The sequence below is a fragment of the Carex rostrata genome, chromosome 33, assembly GCF_964058835.1.
Source record: "Carex rostrata chromosome 33, lpCarRost1.2, whole genome shotgun sequence".
Taxonomy (NCBI): Eukaryota; Viridiplantae; Streptophyta; class Magnoliopsida; order Poales; family Cyperaceae; genus Carex; species Carex rostrata.
This window is the reverse complement of record NC_135950.1, coordinates 5,236,483-5,259,012: the sequence shown is the minus strand read 5'-3', so window position 1 is coordinate 5,259,012 and position 22,530 is coordinate 5,236,483. Positions and strand designations below refer to the sequence as shown.

At 33.8% G+C, this 22,530-nt stretch overlaps 3 protein-coding genes across 7 annotated transcripts; all 3 read left to right on the top strand.

Annotated features, from left to right (window-relative positions):
* Positions 1-2,267: 2,267 nt before the first annotated feature.
* On the top strand, positions 2,268-7,294 carry LOC144548435 (hyperosmolality-gated Ca2+ permeable channel 1.2-like). Of its 5 annotated transcripts, none has more exons than XM_078297093.1 (11): positions 2,268-2,440; positions 3,555-3,912; positions 4,029-4,175; positions 4,272-4,407; positions 4,498-4,599; positions 5,037-5,156; positions 5,247-5,327; positions 5,421-6,007; positions 6,094-6,418; positions 6,509-6,742; positions 6,848-7,294. In XM_078297093.1, exons 2-11 carry the CDS (start codon positions 3,599-3,601, stop codon positions 7,106-7,108), a joined length of 2,307 nt encoding a protein of 768 aa, XP_078153219.1. In that variant the 5' UTR covers positions 2,268-2,440; positions 3,555-3,598; the 3' UTR covers positions 7,109-7,294. The 5 variants fall into 5 exon arrangements, with proteins under 5 accessions (XP_078153219.1, XP_078153221.1, XP_078153222.1 ...); XM_078297095.1 differs by having other exon boundaries at positions 2,291-2,448; XM_078297096.1 differs by having other exon boundaries at positions 2,296-2,440; positions 3,555-3,917.
* A 3,490-nt stretch (positions 7,295-10,784) lies between these two features.
* LOC144548441 (Ubiquitin fusion degradation UFD1 family protein) lies at positions 10,785-14,723 on the top strand. Its single transcript, XM_078297104.1, has 3 exons — positions 10,785-10,989; positions 11,717-12,979; positions 14,397-14,723. The coding sequence occupies exons 1-3, from the start codon at positions 10,807-10,809 to the stop codon at positions 14,622-14,624; spliced, it is 1,674 nt and encodes a 557-aa protein (XP_078153230.1). The 5' UTR covers positions 10,785-10,806; the 3' UTR covers positions 14,625-14,723.
* Positions 14,724-16,649: 1,926 nt separating this feature from the next.
* Positions 16,650-19,509, top strand: LOC144548434 (putative disease resistance protein At5g63020). The gene has a single exon (XM_078297092.1). It carries the CDS (start codon positions 16,791-16,793, stop codon positions 19,458-19,460), a length of 2,670 nt encoding a protein of 889 aa, XP_078153218.1. The 5' UTR covers positions 16,650-16,790; the 3' UTR covers positions 19,461-19,509.
* Positions 19,510-22,530: the final 3,021 nt, after the last annotated feature.

Genomic DNA, 22,530 nt, shown 5'->3' with positions numbered 1-22,530 from the left:
TGGGTTGGCCTACCGGGAATCAACATTTGTCCGGTTGCTCAATTTCTTACTATGAATTAATAGCCGATTGTTGTGATTGTAACGGACAAATACATATTTTAATGGCACTGGGATCATCATCATCTGGCGTCATAATTTGTAAATTAATTATAATTACAGTCCAGCTCACTTTATCATTTCATGAATTGGCTTAATTAAATAGGAAAAACTAATTTTTTTTTACATGTTACAGTTTTCAATTGTAAAAAGAAAGAGAGAGACTGTTTAATTTGTAGAAAAGAAAAGAAAAGAAGAAAGAACTGTGGGTTGTGGATAGTAATTAATTGATTATTTGTACTATTTGTTTGTGTAGGTAGGTCAAATTGACCGATATCATGGAAATTGTTGCAATACAATTATATATTTATATAGTGTTAATTAACTTTCCTTTAATTATATAGTGTCAAAACAAAACTGAGCAACAAAAAGTTGGTTATTGGTAGACAAGACAGCACATGATCAAAAACCTAACTGCTGTATCCTTTCCTGTAATCTGTATGGCTGCAGCGAGCGATCCAATTCCTCATGCTCAGTCCCCTGTTTATAGTTTATACGCAATTAGTCAATTACACATTAATTAATCACTGCAATATTATTAATAATTAATTCCCATTTCCGTCTCAAATAAAAGCAATATAATAATTTAATTTAACAGCTGGAATTAATAATCAATACTACTAGTCTACTACTACTACTGCTACGTGTCCCGGTGTCCGTTTCCATGACCTCTCTCTCTCCGCTACATCCGGAATCCAATGATGGATACATAAAACAACGTAGCGGGTGGGTGGATTGCCCAGTAAACGACCCGAACTAATAAAATACTGCATAGGAGTGCTACAGAGAATCTAACAATTCTCTGGTCCCCACCTCCTCCAAGTCCCCAGTAATTATTATTAAATATTAATTGACGCTGGAGCTTCCAAGTTCCAAGTTCCAATTCCATCCCCTGTTTCTCCACGCTCCATCCGACCGTTTGTCCGACTCATAACTCATAAGTCCTATCCCGTGCGAAACGAAACAGACAACAAAAATCAAATTTCTACATAACCCCCCGGATACTATTCTATTACATTCTCACTTTTGCATCTCCTTTTGTTGCTTCATTTTCTTTTCAAATTTTGTCTTATTTTACTTAATTATTTAATCGACCAAAATAAACATTTTTTTTATTATACGAGAGAGAAAAGATAATGGCTCGGGTGTAAAAGCTATTTTTTTTTTCATTTTATAATCAAAATACTATACTACATTCGCTATTGTATAAAAATCTAAATATTTTTAGACTAAGAACTGCAAAAAAAAAAAGAAGGTTTTTTTTTATCATAATAGATAATTATTTTTAAACATGCACGGAAACAATATAGAGTACAATTAATAGAGAGATACAAGCAGCTTTTGGAAGAAACAAATGAGGAAAACAATCTTATTTGTCCATATATAAAAAAATATAAATAAGATTGTGCATATTAAGGTACGTTTAATTTCTTCTTTATTTATTTCTAAATGTTTCCAGGAGATTTATTAATGCAAATATTTTATAAATGAAGAAAATTAAAGGGGGCCGTGACAATGGAAACCGTATATTTCACACTTTCACATGCATGAAGAGAGAGACAATTTTAGAGTGAAGCACTCGATAAAGCTTTAATTATTTTTCAGGTCCCCGACCCCGTCGCTTTCAATTTTCAATTATTTCATTAACGCCAGAGTCACCTCCCCTGGACTCTTTTGGGAATTCGGATCATCTAAAGTACCTCAAATTTTGACTATGAATCTTGACCGTTCAATCTGCTCACGTGTATTCCTAATAATCATCAGACGGTCTGTATCTGAACATAAAATTTGGGTTACTTTAGGTATCCAGACCTATCCTCTTCTGGCTGACCTGGACTCTTTTGGGAATTCGGATCCCCTAAAGTAACCCAAATTTTGGCTATGTATTCTGACCGTTAGATCTGCTCTGGCACGAATATAAACAAAAAATTACGATCAAACGGTCAGGATATAAACAAAAAATTTGGGTTACTTCATCAACGCAGAGCAACTCTTTTTGGAATTAAGTACCTCAAATTTTGACTATAGAGCCTGACCGTTCAATCTGATCACGTGTATTCCTGGGTTACGATCAGACGGTCTGGATATAAAATAAAAATTTGTGTTACTTTAGGGATGAGATCTTTCCTCTTCTGGCCTGGCCAAGGAACCGTTACATTTGTACGACAAAAATAAAAATTCTGAAGAAAGAGACGAAGAGTTACAGTAGGAGAAAAGAAGAGACTAGAAACAGGAAAGGGATTAAGGGAAAGGGATTGCTTACTCACCACACTACACTTCTCTTGAGTTCTCCTCTCTCACTTGCTTTATCCACACCAGCGAAGCCAGCGTAGATCCTTTACCTGTACTCCTGTATATCTCTCTCCCTCTCTCTCTAGTTCAATCATTAGTCGCACGCTATGAGAAATGAAACAGCAAGTCCAAGTTTGTTGTCTTATCATCTCTAGTGTTGCAAGTTGTGCTATTTACTAGGTTTTTCTCTTAACCTATTTTGAATTTTTTGATTGTTTTCTTTGAGATCTCTGCATAGAACTTGTGTCAATTGCAATTGAAGGTTAGATTTGTTTGTTTGTTGCTAAAAAAAATTGGATCGAACAAATAATTTTGGAGTTTGAGGGGATTAAACTGTTATTTTAAGTAAAGTGCCTTTGTTGTTACTGTTTTTGTACATCTTACATCCTTTTTGGTAAAATGGGTATTTATCATTTCTTAAATCTCTATAATTCAAAAAAATCTTCCAGAAAAAGGTAAAATTAGTATATAATTATGATAATTCAACGCTTATAAAATTAGATTATAGTTCGAGTACGGATCTACAAGACAGCGACCTGCTATTTCTTAATTTTTTTGTGATTTTTGATGAATTTTCCAAGTTTTTTTTTTTCTTTCAGGTTGTTTAATTTAATGGCATAAATCTGATATTTAAAGGTCACAATTAAGAACACTGAAATGCCCACCTGTATTATTTGCACTTTGTATTTTTGTTAACATTTTCCGAAACAATTTGTGTTGGTTCTTTTGCATTGAATGAGGTGCCAGCAGTGGATTGGGTTTATGAGACAGCAATTTCGGGTTTTAAGTCTGAAAAGGGAATTGTTGTGCCTTAATTTTTTGTGATTTTTGATGAATTCCCAAGTTTTTTTTCTTTCAGGTTGTTTAATTTAATGGCATAAATCTGATATTTAAAGGTCACAATTAAGAACACTGAAATTCCCACTTATTCAGTCCAGGCCCACCTGTATTATTTGCACTTTGTATTTTTGTTCACATTTTCTGAAATAATTTGCATTGAATTGGGGTGCCAGCAGTGGATTGGGTTTATGAGACAGCAATTTCTGGTTTTAAGTCTGAAAAGGGAATTGCTGTGCCTATTATTTTTCAGTTTTCATGTCTACCCCTAAAACGAAGAAACTTTTATGCAACACTGACTGACCAATTCACGATTCTGACTTTTTCAGGGACTGTTAATCAATATTATTGATTTGAGAAGACATAAATAAGAATGGCAACACTTCAAGATATAGGACTGTCAGCTGCAATAAACATACTGTCGGCAATTGCTTTCTTAATAGCATTTGCATTTCTGAGACTTCAACCAATAAATGATCGGGTGTATTTTCCAAAATGGTACTTGAAGGGTGTGAGGAGCAGCCCAAGCCGTGGTGGAAACATCATGAGCAAATTTGTAAATTTAGACATGAGATCTTATGTCAAATTTCTTGGATGGATGCCGGCTGCTCTGAAAATGCCTGAGCCAGAGCTTATTGAACATGCTGGCCTTGATTCTGCTGTCTTTTTGAGGATATATCTAATCGGGTACGGTAATGTACATTTTCTTTTCTTTTATAATCAATCACATCAATCACATCACACATAGTTGTTACTTGCATGTGTAATGTTTGATTGATAATTAAGTTTTTCGTACATTATAGGCTGAAGATATTTGTCCCAATGGCAATACTTGCATTTGCTATACTGGTACCAGTTAACTGGACAAATGATACTCTCGAGAAGTCCAAGGTAAATTATAGCGACATCGACAAGCTCTCTATTTCTAACATTCCACTTGGCTCTCCGAGGTAAAATAAGGATCTTTCAAATTGGTAGATTTTTACCTTCCGATTTATCTATCAACAATTAATTATTAACCAAATTTCGATTTCCATTGCTGGTAGATTTTGGACCCATTTGGTGATGGCATACGTATTCACATTTTGGACGTTCTTTGTATTGTATAAAGAGTACCATAAAGTGGCAACTATGAGGCTTGATTTCCTTGCCTCTGAGAGACGCCGTCCCGACCAATTTACTGTAAATATCTTCTTTTATCTCTCTTTCAAAATGTATTAATACTTTTTTAATATTTGTAGCCTGATTTTAATTCTTTTCTTTTTGTTTCAGGTGCTGGTGCGAAACATCCCCCCTGACCCAGACGAGTCGATAAGTGAACTTACTGAGCATTTCTTTCTCGTAAACCACCCTGATCACTATCTAACTCATCAGGTATATAATCTATTCCATTATACTTCTTTTTATATTGTTATAGCATGACATGGATCTGTCGGACAATATATATGTGTATGCAGGAAAACATTGTAGTTTGTTTCAGCATTTAGCATTTTTTTTTTTTCATTATTGTGGTATGAGGTAAAGGTTTTAGAATACCGAGGTGAAGGATAAGTAGTCTTTATAAGTGTTCGATAGGGTATTTTACCTTTTTTTCTTTTCCTATCAATAAGTTATCTCATTAGGTTTCTACAAAAATGAGATAAAAGGATAACACAGCAAAAGGAAATGGAACATAACAGTTCAATTATGCAGGAAAGACAATTTGCCTCTTTTGTTAAATTGTGCAGGAAAACCTAGAGTCTATTTCATTTTTTTCATTAAAAGTTACCAGGACCGGGGTTCATTGATTGTGTATGTTTTTGGAAAAGTAGGTTGTACACAATGCAAATAAATTAGCAAAACTAGTAAAGGAGAAGAAGAAAAACAGGAACTGGCTTGACTATTATTTGCTAAAATACGAGCGGAAACCTGATACGAAGCCGACTTGCAAGGTTGAGTTCACTTTTTGTATAGTTTGCCAATAATTTTCTTCTCTCTTTGTTTGTTTGCACATGTTAACTCATATTATTGTTGATTTTTAGACGGGATTTCTAGGCTTATGGGGTGCCAAAGTGGATGCTATTGAGTACTACACCAAAAAGATTGAGGAGCTATCAAAGGAAGTATGTAAACAAAATATTTTTACCATTCATTTCATTTCATGGTCATTTCAAATTTCACATTCTGAACATTTATTTCTAAAAAAAATCTTTCAGGAGTTGCTTGAGAGAGAAAGGGTTCGAAAAGACCCAAAATCTGTGATACCAGCAGCCTTTGTGTCATTTAAGACACGTTGGGGTGCAGCAGTGTGTGCTCAGACTCAACAGACACGAAACCCCACCATCTGGTTGACTGATTGGGCCCCGGAGCCCAGAGATGTATACTGGAACAACCTCTCCATCCCTTTCGTTTCACTGACAATTAGAAAGCTCATTGCTAAAGTTGCTTTCTTTTTCCTAACCTTCTTCTATGTTATACCCGTTCTCTTTGTCCAGTCTCTGGCCAATATTGAGGGCATTGAAAAGGCTGCACCATTTCTAAAACCTCTTATTGAAATCAAATTCATCAAGTCGTTCATACAGGGGTTTCTACCAGGAATTGTCTTGAAAATTTTCTTAATATTGCTCCCCACGATTCTCATGTTCATGTCTAAGTTTGAGGGCTTTATTTGCACCTCTGTTCTTGAGAGAAAATCAGCCTTCAAGTATTACTTCTTCTTGGTAGTTAATGTTTTTCTTGTGAGTGTCATCGGTGGTACTGCTTTAGATCAGCTTAATACCTTCCTTCACCAGTCCGCCAATGAGTAAGTATACATCTTCATTTTTTGATATATTATATTTATATCATTTTTTTGAGCAAGTAACTAATATTTGATCATCATTATGATAGTATACCAAAGATAATAGGTGTTTCAATACCAATGAGGGCGACGTTCTTCATAACATATATAATGGTTGATGGGTGGGCCGGGGTGGCTGGTGAGATACTTAGGCTGAAGCCCCTAATCATATTTCACTTGAAGAATTTCTTTTTGGTGAAAACGGAAAAGGATAGAGTGGAGGCAATGGATCCAGGCAGTATTGGATTTGACTCGTCAGAGCCTCAGATACAGCTCTATTTCCTACTGGGCCTTGTCTATGCAGTTGTCACCCCTTTTCTCCTCCCATTTATCATTGTCTTCTTTGCGCTTGCTTATGTCGTCTACCGTCATCAGGTAATTTAATTAATTAGCCTCCTTCTGCTTTTTTTTTTTTTTTTTTTTTTTTTTTTTACTAACAACAATTCTTTTATTATCCTCTTATAGATAATCAATGTATACAACCAAGAGTATGAGAGTGGGGCTGCCTTCTGGCCAAGTGTGCATAGCCGCATCATTACAGCCTTACTTATATCTCAGTTACTTCTACTTGGCTTGCTAAGCAGTAAAGGAATGGCACAATCTACACCTGTGCTTTTAGTACTTCCTGTTTTGACCATATGGTTTTACTATTTCTGCAAGCACCGCTTTGAGTCGGCCTTCCTGAAGTACCCTCTACAGGTCTCTCTCTCTCTCTCTCTATATTCCTTTTGGGTTTTTGATACTACCAAATTTTTATGAAAATTAAATACATAACTGAAATATGTTTCTTTTGGGTTTTCACAGGAAGCAATGATGAAAGATACTCTAGAAAAAGCAAGAGAACCAAATTTAGATCTAAAGGGATACCTACTAAATGCATACATCCATCCAGTATTCAAAGGGGGAGATGATGATAGTGATGATGAATTGTTGATCATAGACGGGTCAAACAATGCAGAGGTGCTTGTACCGACTAAGAGACAATCTCGAAGGAATACTCCCGTGCCCAGTAAACATAATGGTGAATCACCACCTTCTTTGCCAGATCTGTCTCGGGAATTATAGTTTTTATTTTATATTTTTAATCAAGTACATGGACAGTGGTTAGGCTATAACTTGTGTATACATGAAAGAGGTCTGTTGTTAGTACAGTTTGTTTAAAAAATAGATCAATTTGTTGGGTTTGATGTTAGAATTAGCTGAATAATTTGTCAGTGTGATCAATATAATATTCAACTTTGTTTTGGAACAGATCCAGCAGTGTGTGTGTGTGTCTAGATCATATTACGTCATTTGTCCTGGTAATCGAATAGCATAGCTTTGGACTGTAACTCCTATCCAAAGCATTTATTTACCGTATGATTCAATCTCATCAAAATTTCTTGTGTGTTGTTATGCTAAGTGTCACTCATGATGTATCTCTCACTATGCTCCATGTATCTTTAACAGATGCATCATACATTTGTCCAATTAAACAAATCAATTAACTTATCATTATGCTTCGTTGGAAGATAGGAATGTGTGTGCTTTAATTTCTTCAAGGACCCGGAGGATAGATTGATAGAAGAGTTCTTCTTTGTAAATTATTATTATTTTTTCTTGGAGAGACTTGATTTGAATAACAAGAAAGAAACTTAATTTCCTTACTTGGTCAAATAGAGAAAATGAAGAAAGGAGTGGTTGAACAATACGTTCCTCGATAATAATTAACAAATTGTGATGAGATTGAATCACACGGTACAGAAATGCTTTGGAGAAGAATTCAGTCCAAAGACATTCGGACAGGTTCTTATCCCTGGCAATATAAGCCGTCGTTAAAAAATTTAAGCAGTAATTGTTGGTGCAGAGTTGCACCATTAAATAGGACCATAAATGAAATAAATGAAACAAAATTAAGACAATGAAATTATCTTGTTTCATCTTAAACGGGCTATTATTCAACACTCGATTGAGATTAAAGGCTTGAACACTTGAACGCTGAACTTGAGATCTCATATTCTTCCGAGACTTGCAAAGCTGCCGAACATAATTCGTATCAAAATTGCTATTTGAATTCTGTCTCTAATATCCAATGGAGAGACAAAAGAGAGGCTCAGTAGCTAATCAATTTATGTTGCTATATGATTTCTCAAAGAAATCAATTCATATCATGCTGCCTTGGAGACCTTGTCTATTTATAATGGTAATATGTCGGTTATCAAAGAGAGCTAATCAATTAAGACACCTTAGAGACATTGTTGTCGCCTTTTGCATTCTTTTGACGGCTTAGAAAGACAATTTGAATTTGACTACATTAGTCAAACTTTAGATTGCAACTTCAAATTGCTGACTTAGCTTGTTGCCTGAATTTTGCATTCTTGAATTGTCTAGAATCTAGATTATTTCATATATTATTAGCTCTTTAATTTATTATCACACTTAATTGTAATATTTCTAATTGGTCCATCAACAATTAGAAATAATTACCTTGATATTTCTACACATATTTTTGGTCCATATCCTTATTTTAAATACGTACATGCCTAATTAATGTCACAAATATTACACTTAATTTGATCACTTGGTTAGGCATTTAATTGAGACAGTATACAACATATAATTATATTACATAGCAGTCCAACATAATAATTAGATTTAGACGTTTTCAAATCTAACAGTAATGTGGTACCTACTATCTAATTTCTTTCTCCACAGCTAACAATTATATTCTTTATCACTTAATTCTTTTTTTTATAATATAGAAGAAAACAAACCATTGATTTGATTCATTTAGGCAAAATTAATGGTACCATTCCTTTTATAATATATACCTTGGCTACAAAAAATTTAAATTTATTTATCAAATGAATAAAGTGATTTTGTTCTTTCTATGGAATTGAAAAATCAAACACTCTTTCTAGTTTCCGATAATCTTTTTACTAAATTTCTAAAATAATTTTAAAATAAAAAATTATGTACATATAGTCTATAGGCGAGATTTTCATATGTCATTTCAAATTTTATGGATATATGTACAAATTATTTATACATATTTTATATTTCAGGTGAAGTGGCACATTCTATTATTAGTTTCAAATGCCGATTATCTTAAATTCAATTCTTAATGCTAATTAATGGGATAATTAAAGAGAAGAGTAGGTGGGGTCCAGATAATTCAAATTTTAAACATTGAAATAAAATTTAAATTTTACACGGTCAGAATGTCTAAATAATTCCATTTGTTTTATTTTAATTAAATTATATTTATTTTGGATAATATAGTTCGGTTGTTTCATTTAATTAGTGTGGCTCCATTATAAAAAATATGATAGTTCGGTTTTTAATTTGCTAATTGATTTTGATAATTAAAGACCAAATAAATCGAAATAGTATTATTATTGCTCACAACTTAATAACGTACATATTAATACACAATTATAAGTTAATAATTATATTATTAGTTATAACTTGGAAAATTTCATACTAATTTAGTTAATAAACTAATCGAATTAAGGTTTCTTTATTTGATTCGTTTTGTATTTCGGTTGATCAAAATTTTCAGTCAATTCCGTCTATATTTATGCAACCTGAATATTTTTTTCTGGTAAAAAAAAATTAATTCGGTTTGAACTGAACACGACCAACCAGTGAAAATTCCTAGAATTAATTAATCGGTGAAGTCATAAAAAAATTATAAAACCAAGTAGAATTAATTAATTGGTGAAGTCATTAGATTGATTGTATATTAATATGCTTGACTGTGGCTGCGAAGGTTTAAAAAAAAAATTGTATATCAACATGATGCAATTTGAATTTTTTTTTTATCACCAATTAAGAGCCGATAAATTTTGAGCATTAGCCTTTTAGATCTATAATATTATTTTCTTAACTTTGTAATTGTTAACTAATTTTATTAATACAATAACATACATATCTCTGTAATTAAATGCCATAAAAATGTACTCGCAAAATATAATACATTTTAAGTCGAAGAATACACTGAGAATTTTTTTGCTTAAAAACTAGAGGTGTTTTTACGCAATAAAATATGCTAAATATTCCCGAAAGAAATTAATACATTCATTTTCATCATTTAAAAAAAAATGATGACTTTTAAGTTAATTTTAATACATTAATTTTTATTATTTTATATAATAATGAATTTTAAGTTAATTTTAACGCATTCATTTTTATAATTTTTTTACCGCTTAATTTTATATCAAATGAACTAACTTTTTAAAAAAAAAAATTTGACATATAATCGTGTCAATAATGAAAGATGTAACAAGTAATTTGTGCATTTGAATTTACAGAGAAAGTTTCGTGGATTTTAGAGAACAATCCAGAAAGATCCAAGTAACTCTGTCTGGCCCAATTATACTCTCTATCCCGTAATCGCTTACATATGTTTGTTTTCGTGTAATTCTTTGATTAAATGTTACCTTAAAATATAACCATTTGAAACACGCCACGTCAGAATTAGTGATAAAGTAGTATTAATTTCGGTGGAAATTGCGGTGTATAATTGTATGACCGTCTTACTCTTACTTGAATATTTATAGAATTAAGCAATGATCTCGGATATATTGTTCAGTTGTTCCGAAGAAGAAAAAAAAAAAAAAATCACAAACTGGTCCTTTCTTGTCCTTCAATCTTTCTTTCCTTTCCCCGGCGTGCCAAACCGTTCCAATAGACACGACACGACACAACACGAGATTAGAGGCAAAGAGAGAGAGAGAGAGAGAGAGAGAGAGAGAGAGAGATCTAAATTTCACAATTTAGAAATGGATTTTGAGCTTCGAGTGGCGAGAGAGAAGGTAGAGAGAGAGCAGAGGGAGAGAAAGGCGAGAGCCAAGGCCAAAATGGACAAAGAAAAGCGAGCCAAGGCGGAGGCAGCGCGCCAGCGTGACGCATTAGAAGCTGCTCAAAGGGTTAAACAACTCGACGCACAAAGGGCACAGCTCCTGGTAACTAAATCTCCTCATAATCAGGCCTATTATTCATTCCTTTTTGTTCAATTGCTTCCATTAATCTTCTACTTTACCAATTGATTCCTTACCAGCACTGTAATCATGATCTAGGTGTGAACATAATCATGTTTTAGGTCTAGTATCATGATCGACACACAAAGGGCACAGCTCCTGGTAAATCCTCATAATTAGGCCTATTATTCATTCCTTTTTGTTCAATTGCTTCCGTTAATCTTCTACTGTACCAATTGATTCCTTACCAGCACTGTAATTAGCAGTTAGGTCTAGTATCCCTGCTTGGTATATATAATACTAGGTCTAGGTGTGAACATAAGCTGTTTGTAGTAATGCCATGAGAAACACCATGTAATTTAAATATGCATCGATAAAGGAGTACCATTATTACATTTTCCTTTTTGTTCAATTGTTAAATTGCTTCCATTAATGTTATACTGTACCAATTGATTTCTTCTGTTGAATTGCTTAATAAAACTGTGTATAAGTAGTGCCGTAACCCCTACTAATTCCTTCATGATTTACTTCAATGCCTGCTTGGTAATTGGTATAAATAATACTAGGTGTGAACCTAAACTGTTTGCATTAATGGCATGAGAAACACCATGTAATTTAAAATCTGCTAAGCATCGATAAAGGAGTACCATTATTAATTTTTGTTCTTCATACCTATTATATTCTCTGACTATATATATATTGATTTTGATAGGCAGAACAAGAGATGGAAGAAAACCTCCTTCTAGGGAATGGAATCAGTTTCATGAGACTTTTAGAAGCAGTGCCATTCGAAGGCCAAGGAGACAAGATAAAACTACCTCCTTCCTCCTTTCAGGAACTCTCTACCCAAAATGCTCTCGACAAGGGTCCCATGTATTTCCGTTTGACCACAGTAAACAACCAATTACTAGTGGCATTTGCTGGTGTACTCGAGTTTACTGCAACTGAAGGCACAGTGCAAATACCCTCTCATGTCTGGCACAATTTGTTTCCCGACAAAGGCACTGAAGGAATAGATGTCCCTTTAGTCGAATTGCGTTATGTGAGCTTGCCGAAAGGCACTTATGCTAAACTCAAACCTGAGGGACCTGGCTTCCATGACTTGCCTAATCATAAAGCTATACTTGAGACAGAGCTTAGGTTGCATGCAACTTTGTCTGAAGGAGAAACAATTAGGGTATCCTATGGGGAGACACATTATGGGTTGCAGGTTCTCGAATTGAAACCTGATTCAACTGTTTCCGTTATTGAAACTGATATAGATGTTGATATAGAGGCACCAGAGGGAGAAAACCATGTATTAACACCTCTTGAGATGGGAAAGATTGAAGAGGGCATTGTCGAAGAGGGAAAGTTTAAGTATTATAAATTTTCCATTGATGGTACTGTTAGTGAAGTTATCAGATCCGGGTTTGCCGATCTTGAAGTCAAACTCCAAACTGACAACAACAGTAATGGGGATACCGATACTGATATTTATGTTTCGAGACATCCTTTGGTTTTCCCGACACAACATAGACATGAGTGGTCGTCTCATGAAATGGGTTCTAAAAACTTTGTGATAAAGCACAAGGACCAGAATTTTGTGCCAGGTAACTATACCATTGGGGTTTATGGGTTTAAGGGAGTGTCGAAGTACCAAATCTCAGTGCATGTGAAAGATAGAAATGCTCATGTGCAAAGAGTTGGTGAAGGCGAGAAGGTGAATAGTGAGGATTTGGTGGAGTGTGGTAACTGTAAGAGGTTTGTTGCTAAACGTACAATTGTTGTACATGAGGCATATTGTGTGAGGCACAATGTGGTGTGCCAGTATGAGGGATGTGGGCTTGTGCTACGGAAGGAGGAGAGAGAAAACCACGTGCACTGTGTTAAATGTGGGCGCTCATTTCAAAAAGGGGAGATGGAGAAGCATATGAAGGTGTTCCATGAACCCATTGAGTGCATGTGTGGCATCGTCCTTGAAAAAGAAAAAATGGTAAGAATTAAGAAATATCCTATACTTTTTTTATTGTTTATCTGGTCTGGAAGCTGTACCTACCAGTCAGAACCAAGCATGTTAAGGTCAGTAAAATCATATTTGTCAGAAAGTTATTAGATGCATGTTAGACCTAACCAAGATCAGTATCCTCTAGAAACTGTTATTTGCATTTAGGATTGTCTGTAATTGGTTGTGTTACTGCTCTGTACTTCCCCCACTCCATGCATATATGCTCTATCTTAAGTGGAGGGATCAAATGCCTAGTTTATCCCATCTCTTACATTTTTTAATATCTTAGTTTCTTTAAAAAAGTGGCTAGTCTTTCCATCATCACAGATAGGTAGTTAAGTAGGCATTTTGTAGCATGCCATACATACTATGTTTAGGACATATGAACATTCTAAAGAAAAAGTCTGAATTCATCTTTGGTACATAAAAACTTGAAATTGTTCAAACTGGTGCCTGAACGAGTGGGTAATTATGGTGGAATGGTTGCTAAATGAGATTAGAATTGAATGAAATTGTGGAGAAGTAGAATTGAGCTAAAAATTTGCAATAAACTCCTTTTTTTTTGCACCTTAGCCCCTCCCAGTTCTGCTCTGATGGAACAAATTATTCCATGAGGGGAATGGAATAGTGGAAGAGAGTGTCTTTTCCATGGGCTTAAATAGGCCCAATCCCACTCTTCCACTATTGCATGATTCTCGAACAATGTTTGGAGTAGTGTGGAAATAAGAGGCCCTCCTATAGTCCTATTCCTAATTTCACCTCTATTTCTTCATGCCTGAACAAGCCCATTAAGGCATACATTCGTAGAAAATGTGGGTCTTCTTCCTTTTCTCACATTAGGACACAAAACCAATTCTGAGACAGCTTTTCCCATGTTGTCTTCCTATAATGTACCTTCCTTCATTGTTGGCACTTTAGTAGCCATGATACCACCTGAATGGAATCCTAAACAGTAGTATTTTACATTCAGCAATCCTAGAGAGCTTAGGCAGCAATCATTTAGTTTGAACAATCTATGATAATTTAGGGAGCTAATATGCAATTTCACATTTTCTTGCTTGCTGGTGTATCGAGTTGTGAATTACATCCAAACGGTCTCCATTATTGGTAGAAATGCAAATTTGCTCTTAACAATTTTTGTATAGTTCAGTCTTCTTTATTGTTGTACTAGCTTTATGTTATTTTTGCTTGGGCATTATTGTTAATACAATTGTAGATGGTGTTCCCAAATTAATTATTTACACTTCCAAAGTTTTATACGGGTGGTTTTGAGATGAAAATTATGATGGGGGTTAAAGTACAACAGCTGGGAGTCCATTAGATAGGCTTTCTACAACTAGGCTTTTGTATACTTTGCCATGTATGCAACGCTTACCAAAATTGTTTTCAAAATTGTACAAATCAGGTGCAGCATCAGTCTGAGGAATGTCCCCTGCGACTAATAATGTGCCGTTTCTGTGGAGACATGGTCCCGGCCGGAGCCAAACCAGCCGACCCACGAGACCGGTTAAGTGGGTTGTGCGAGCATGAGAGCCATTGTGGTTCACGAACTGCACCATGTGATTCATGTGGTCGATCTGTCAGACTAAAAGATATGGATCTGCACAACATAGCAGTGCATCAGAAAAACTGAGAAAAATTGATTGCATAGTTTTAGAGAAAGGGGAGAAAGAATATGCTGTGCTTGGGTTTTGTCTGTCATTTGTTATTTGTTTATATTTTAAAAAGAAAATGTGTTCAGGTTATGTAGCAGGACTGCAGGAAACTAAAAAAAAAAGGGTTTGGTACACAAATGTGGCATATTTGCAAATTTCTTTTTCCAGACTGTTCTCCAAAATAGTACAAATGTCCTCCTGGAAGGCTGGAAGTTGAAAGGTTAGAATTTAGTTATCGCCAAAGACCATCGCTAGAGAGAATCTCTTCCACTTCATCAAATTCCCAATTTCAGGCTCCAGCAAGAGATGGTTAATTAAACCGTATAGAGTAAGGCTTAGGTGTTACTATAATTTCAAATTAATTTTAAACAACGAATTTGAACTATTTCTATAATTCTTCCATTAAAAATCTAAGAAATAAATGTACTAAAATTATTTAATTTAATCCTTTTATTTATGGACTACTAATTAGTCCCTTTTTATTTAAAGCAAAAGATCAACGGTTCGAATTCATTGATTGTTTTTCAAAATATTAAAGCAAAAGAAAAAAAAAATATATATATATATAATAATAATAATAATTACTTGTGACACTAAAGGGTACTGGATAGCTTAGCTTGACCCTCAACCTTCTCATTAAAAAAAAATTATGACACTTAAATTATAACTATATTATTATTTGCATAGCATGCACTTCCGATAATAAAATTACAACTATAATATTATAATGAAAATGTTAATTATTTTACACAACATTTTCATATTGCCATTTCAGAAGATATATATTTTTTTCAAAAAAGTTTAGTTGTTTCGAGATTGTCAATTGCTGGGACGCTAAAAGAAACTTCGAATTTTGTTATTTGTAAAATAATAATAAGAAAGAAATGTTTTATGGTATCAAGTTTCATTTGGGATAAAACCATGGTACCGCAGTTCAAGGTGAAATTTCTTGTTTTTCTAGATCCATTTGATTTTTTATTTAATAAAATATTCTTTTGTAGGTTATCAAGATATGATAAATTGGCATGCTAACCAACTAATTACGACTTTATAAAATTGAGAAAATGAAGAAATTTCTTTTCGTTATTTTTAAAGTATTTTTTAAATAATTATTTTAAACTCTTAACAGCTGTATTATCATGACGGTCTGAACTTAATCACAAGTTTTATATATGTAGCTAAATATGATGATTATTTCAGCATTCTGTTTAAAGAAAAATAATTATAAGCAATTCTCAAAGCAACTTTTATAAACATTTAATTAGCTTGTCATTATTCAATTTAGCTACCAAGAAATTAAGAAGGGAAAAAAAGGGGCCTCCAAAGGAGATACAAATTGTTGAAGAAGCATTATAAATTTCAACAATTTCAACTCCATTATAAAAACCGGATTTTATAATATTGCTCCAATGAGATAATATTTCTTTTAATTATGAGATACAGTGAGCTGCAAATCGGAGAAGAAACTAAAATTTTAAAAAATTAATTTTTTTATTATAACATTGAAATAGTTTTCAAATATTATAACAAAAAATAATCTATCAATGAGCTTTCATGCGACTAACTCTAATTTTAAATAAAACCCATTGCACAACCTCTGTTTGATGTGCAACAGTGCAAGGAAATAAAATAAATAAATAAATAGATGCAATTTGCTCCCAACGTCAATGCATTTTTTTTTCAAATAAACCCTTAGAAAGTCCGTATAATTACCCATAATCATTTTTCAAAACTAAAAATTTGTACTTTATACATTGATGCACAATTGACTATTGTATTAATAAAATACACACTTATTAAAATAGACAGGTATAATTATGTAGTGTAGGCGAAACATACCAAGAAAAAAAAGCATACATATTCAGCAAACAGTAATTGAAGCTTCCAAACTCCTTTTGTTTGCCTTTCTTCAAACAATCATATATATATATATATATATTTCCTCTTTTCCAAACCTCTCTTTCTTATTACCAGCTGTTTGTTTTTCACAAATGACAAAAATAAATACCTCAAATTAAGTCATAACCCCTCCTGATCAAGAGAGAGAAGATACACCTTATTTTTCTTTTTCTTTCTGTTCTTTCTTATTTCCCCATCCTTTGGTTGAACAGCATTTTTGTAATCTATTGCAATTTGCAAGCACCATGATCAAGCTCATCACTTACCATTTGAGCGCAAACAACAACTTACGAGAGCTCGAGTTGGCAAAAGAACAACTTGTTTCCATAAAGGATGAAGTGAACACAACCATTGAAGAAGCGAAGCGGCAGAATGGCGTTTCAACACAAGAAGCAAAAGATTGGTTGGATCAAGTGAACACTATTGAAGAAGAGGTAAATGTGATCCGAGAAAGGTTTCGTCAGAGGCCCCACTGCCTGTTTTTGACAAAATACAAGATCAGCAAAGTAGCCCAGAGGAACCTTGAAGAGATGAAGAGTTTGCTCGCGAGAAGAGCAGATTTTGAAGTCGTTGAATTCCCAATGGCAACGGCACGTAATGTCTTAAAAGTGGTAGAAGGACCGACAAATCTAGAAATGGTGATGAATTTTGTGAAAGATGATGAGATGCAAATGCAAGGGGTGATTGGCATATGGGGAGTAGGCGGTGTGGGGAAGACTCATCTCTTGAAGCAGGTACATAGTTCACTTGCTCAAGACCCGTCTTTTGATGTTGTCATTTTTGTTACTTGCTCCAAGGAATGTTCAGAGGAAAGGATCCAGAATGAAATTGTCAAGAAATTCCGCTTGCCCAGGAGCAGCGGTTTGCAATCTCAAGCCAAAACTATAAACAACTTTCTAAAGGAAAAAAACTTTGCCTTTCTATTGGACGATATATGGGGTCGGTTAGATCTAGATTTAATCGGGGTCCCCTCTTGTAATGTTACGGATAGCCCCGGCCAGTGGAAAAGAAAGGTTATTTTAACAACACGGTTCGAGGAAGTTTGTGGGGCTATGGAGGTTAAAAAGAAAATCCAAGTGGAGTGTCTAAAGGGTGACAAAGCGATGTTTCTCTTTGAAGAGAAGGTCGGTAATGAGACAATGCAAGCGCATCCTCTAATACCAAAATTAGCGCAGGAGGTGGTCAAGGAATTGGGCGGTTTGCCGCTGGCCCTTATAGTCACCGGCAGAGCGATGCGTGATCAGAAGGACCCTAGAGAATGGTACTATGCTATCAATATCCTAAAAAAAAGGCGTCTTAATGTGCTCGAATCATCAGGTATGAATGAAAGCATATTGCGCATGCTAAAGTACAGCTATGAAAATTTGAATAACAGTGCCCTGAAAGAATGTTTCCTGTGCTGTGCCCTGTGGCCTGAGGACGGTGAAATTAAAAAAAGGGAATTGATTTATTGTTGGATCGGGTTAGGGTTGATAAATGAAGTGGACATGAAAGATGCTATAAACATTGGATATAACTACATTAGTAGATTACAAGTAGCTAATATGTTAGAACCAACCGAATCTTATGATGAGGTGAAATTGCATGATGTTATACGGGAAATGCTACTTTGGATAGCATGCGAGGAAGGAAAGAACAAGTACAAATGGTTTGTTCAAGCCGGAATTAGGTTAAAAGCCATACCTCAAAATACGTACACAGAAATTTGGTCTACCAGTGAGATTATATCATTGATGAATAATGAACTTGATACATTTTCTCCACTCACCGATAATCCTTCCGGACCATCAGTTCTAATGCTTCAAAGAAATCTGTTGAAAAGTGACCCAGAAATTGGAAATTTTAAGGGATTGAAATACCTAGACCTATCCTGGTGTAACCTTTCTAGCTTTCCAATGGGGATATGTGAATTAACCAACATACAATTCTTGAATTTATCTGGAAATAAGTTTACTTCATTACCTATGGGGATGGAGCTCCTCACAAAGCTTCAGTACTTGCTATTGCGGGGCACTGCAATTACTAAAATACCCAAAGGCCTATTATCCCAACTCAAAGAGCTTAAAGTGCTTGACTTGTACAACTTTTGGAAAAGGTTGCAAAATGTGGAATATCTTCCATCGGTACTCAACGAGTTAGAGTGCCTATCGAAATTCAGCTCTCTTGGAATTAATATTAATCAAGAGGATCAATTGCAAAAACTGAACAATTTAACTCAAGTGCCCATAATGTCTCTCAAGATTTTTATGTTGAGCAATCCGGGTTCTTTCTCCATGTTTAGCAACTTCCTCGGAACGAATCAAGTACAAGAGAATCTAAATGAGCTTTTTTTCCACAAATGTTCCTTTGAATCAATAGAGATGGAAAGAAATGGTGAAAATCCTAACTGGCATTTTGAAAATCTCGAGACTATATTACTATCTGAGATGATATACCTGAAGCAAATTTTATGGAAAGGGGTAACACTAACACCCATGGATATGCTTCCTAGACTACGCAGTTTATCTATCGATTATTGCAAGAGTCTACAGAGCATTTCATGGATTGTGTATCTCCCATGCCTCGAGGATCTGAGCATAATAAGGTGTAAATCATTTGAGCAAGTTGTTGCAACTGATGAGGCGATGATCAGTGAAGAAAACGCAGAATTGGTCCTTCCATTCCCTTCCCTCACAAGAATTCTCTTGTGTTACCTCCCTAATTTACAAAGCATATGCAGCCCGACTTATACCTTCCCGTCTTTACAAAACATTTACATAATTGGGTGTCCCGAATTGATGAAACTTCCTTTCAAGCAGCAATCCATGCCACCGAAATTGAGGTCAATAGTGGCCGAAGTGGAATGGTGGAGAGGTGTAGAGTGGGAAGATGAGAGCGTCAAGTCTTCCTTCCAACCATTCTTCAAAAGACCTTAATTAATTAGTGTGTGGTCTGTGGGTACCCATTTGAGGTTTGATTGTAAATTAATTTGAGGAGTCGTAAATCATGCAAAATGTTTCTGGATTTGTGTTAAATTGTTAATAGTGTGTGGTTTTGACTTTTGAGAGCAATGGCGAATGTGCATGTAAATGTTTTGTTTTGAGTTTTAAAGAAACCTGTGTTTGTGCATTTCATTTATTGACTGAAATTGGTATAAAGTTTTGCCATCTCCTATTTTTGGGTTGGCACTTGTGAATTCTGGCAATTAGGTATAGTGTGACCAATATACTATTCATTGTGGCATTTCATCGAGCATATGTCATACGTGACTGGTTAGCTAATTAGTTAACGCACAATACATAAAACAAGCACTTCCACTGATTAATTAGTGGGTTTACAATTACAAACAAAACCCAATACTGTTAAATTGCTGGACAAATAAATAACACCTGTTGATTTAATTAGATGTACTCTACTAAAAAGATTCTAACAGAACTTGGGCCGGGTACAAGCAAAATTTACGCAAAAGATTCAGTTGGGCCCAATTATAGATGGACCTTTAATGGGCTCATCTCATAAAAAAACTAAGCAGAGGCCACCTAGTGATATAAGTAGAAGAGTTGATGATGCATGCATGATGCATCCTTCTAAAATCGTGCTTTACAAAAATGTTTACAAAACAGCTCCTAGCCTAGGTGTGTCAAGGATAACAGGATGGAAGAAACGGTCTAACCCGTCACACATTTGACTGCATAGTTTTTTCCACGGAAGATCAATTGCAGAGCAACGAAGAGGAGAGAATGGATTTGGTCGGTAATAAAGTAATTCAAGCAAAATGCATACAACAATTTTATTTTTGGACGTGCAAATTAATATCATTAATTGCCAAAACTTGAGCAAAGAATCGAAGTGCATGCCATGTTCATGTTCATCCATACAACTAATGTATAATTACTAAATATATAATTTTTGGAACGCTCATTTTCAAACTAAATATATAATTACTATGCCCCCATGCCATGCATGGGAGAAAAAGAAGGAAAAATGCAGCACTAATTAATTGCATGCTCTGAAGTCTGAACGTGTAATAAATAAAAATATATATATATCTTCCAAAGTGAAACTATTTGATTATTCCCAAAGAATGTGGAATTCGTATCCTCTGCATTAACTCAAAAGGGAATCTTTTCAGTTAATGAATATTGACCATTTGATCTGTTTTTTTATTCGTGCGGACTAGATCTGCACTAATATTAAAAAGTCCTTATGTTATAGACAGAAGCCGTATTAGCTTCGTATAAAATCAAACGGTTGAGATTCATTAACTCAAAAGATTCCCTTTTGAGTTAATGCAGAGGATACGCATTCAAGAATGTGCACATTGTAAAATGTAAATACGCGCCAGCTGGAAATTTAGTCTTTTATATTATTTTTTAGTCCATTTTCGTAAAACATATATGAAGGTATATTTTCCATATAAAAACTATATAATAGTAATAATATATTTAAAAATAAATTTCTTTTTTCGTAAATTTTGCAATGATTAATGCAAACAATATTGTGTTACTTGCATGCAACATTTAGTACATTCAGATATTTATAATTGGAGAATGCACTAATTAAAAAGAGAACAAGTTGATCTATCAATGGTTGTCTCTGTTTCCTATATGAATGGAGAGGTCCAGCTTCTTGTTGAGGCAGTTTTATACTTTTATGATTTGATCATATATATATATATATATAGATATAAGAACAAGATGCATGACGTTAGGATAAGTTGTTCCAAAAACATCAGAGTCTTTAAAGTTATCTTTCATATTTTAATTTGTAAATAAATAATTGAGCAACTTTTGAAAGAATGTTAATGTCAGATAATTGGGTTCCGTACTCGAGAACAAATTAGCTCTTATTGCTTACGTGTGGTCGGTTTATTTAAAAATACAAATGCCCTTATTTATTTCATTACAAAATTATTTCACCTGACCTTGCTACAGAAAAGAGAAATGCTTGATATATTATTTTCAAACAATAATATGAATTATAACTAGATAGCTACTTGTTGTTAATTTTCTTGGTATTGAATGTTTAATGCAAGATTTTTTTTTTTAGTATTTTCCTTTTCCGACATTTTAAAAAATATCCAATTAGCAAAATATTTTAATAATAATAACCAAATTTTAGATAGAATTTTAAAAGTAATCAAACCGTGGATTTTTTTCATGGTTTCAAATTTCAAACTGTGTAAAAAATTCACGGCTTCGATTTTTTTTTTTTTTTTGCAAAACATAAATTTTTAAATTTTTTTATTTTTTGTATTGAAATATTGGAAATGTTGAATATATTTCTTTGAAAATAGATGAAATACAATATAATTTGATTTATTAGAAATACTGCAACAAATAACTCGGACCAACATTTTTCAGGTCAGATTTTTTGAGGCTGTAAGAAAAATTAATATATTTTTATGTGTTATTGGAAAAAAAAATAAAAATGCTTGAATTCTGAGTTATTGATCTCAATTCAAAAGTCAGTTATAGATAATACAGAAAATATTGTCACCTTCTAGTACATTTAATTTCTAAAAAGTTGTATCAATTTTTAGAAAAAAAATAAAAACTTTAAGTTATTTAATAATTGTTATTCATTTTTTTTTTTTTAAATAGATGACAGTATCAGCGTACGTGCTATCAGCAAGGTTATGCTCAACGTAGTATTAAAAAAAACAGAAAAAAAAAAAGGAAAGTAAACTGACCATCTCTATCACGGGTACTTCAGCTTAAACATTTCATATTAAAATTTAGTGCCGTATGCTTTATAAAACTTTTGCTTTGTAAACTTTTTTTTATTATTTTCCTTTTTCATGTTTAGGCCTTTGTAAAACTTTTTTTATCTTATGTTTTATTTAATAAAATTTGTTATTTGACAATTACCTACTGACTTTTTAGAAAAGAAAAAAAAAATGCATTGGCTAGATTAATAAAAACTGATTGAGAAACATGTTTTTGAAGCATAACAGAACTGGAGCAAATGTCATCCATGTTGAATATATTGTTTCAAATATTTTAT

What these genes read in the sequence shown, in the direction of transcription:
- LOC144548435 (XM_078297093.1), top strand. Translation starts at nt 3,599, where the DNA reads ATGGCAACACTTCAAGATATAGGACTGTCAGCTGCAATAAACATACTG. An exon ending in GCCGTCCCGACCAATTTACT is followed by an intron (nt 4,408 to 4,497) that starts GTAAATATCTTC and finishes TTTTTGTTTCAG; the next exon opens with GTGCTGGTGCGAAACATCCC. An exon ending in CTTCACCAGTCCGCCAATGA is followed by an intron (nt 6,008 to 6,093) that starts GTAAGTATACAT and finishes TCATTATGATAG; the next exon opens with TATACCAAAGATAATAGGTG.
- LOC144548441 (XM_078297104.1), top strand. Translation starts at nt 10,807, where the DNA reads ATGGATTTTGAGCTTCGAGTGGCGAGAGAGAAGGTAGAGAGAGAGCAG. An exon ending in CACAAAGGGCACAGCTCCTG is followed by an intron (nt 10,990 to 11,716) that starts GTAACTAAATCT and finishes TGATTTTGATAG; the next exon opens with GCAGAACAAGAGATGGAAGA. An exon ending in TCCTTGAAAAAGAAAAAATG is followed by an intron (nt 12,980 to 14,396) that starts GTAAGAATTAAG and finishes TGTACAAATCAG; the next exon opens with GTGCAGCATCAGTCTGAGGA.
- LOC144548434 (XM_078297092.1), top strand. Translation starts at nt 16,791, where the DNA reads ATGATCAAGCTCATCACTTACCATTTGAGCGCAAACAACAACTTACGA.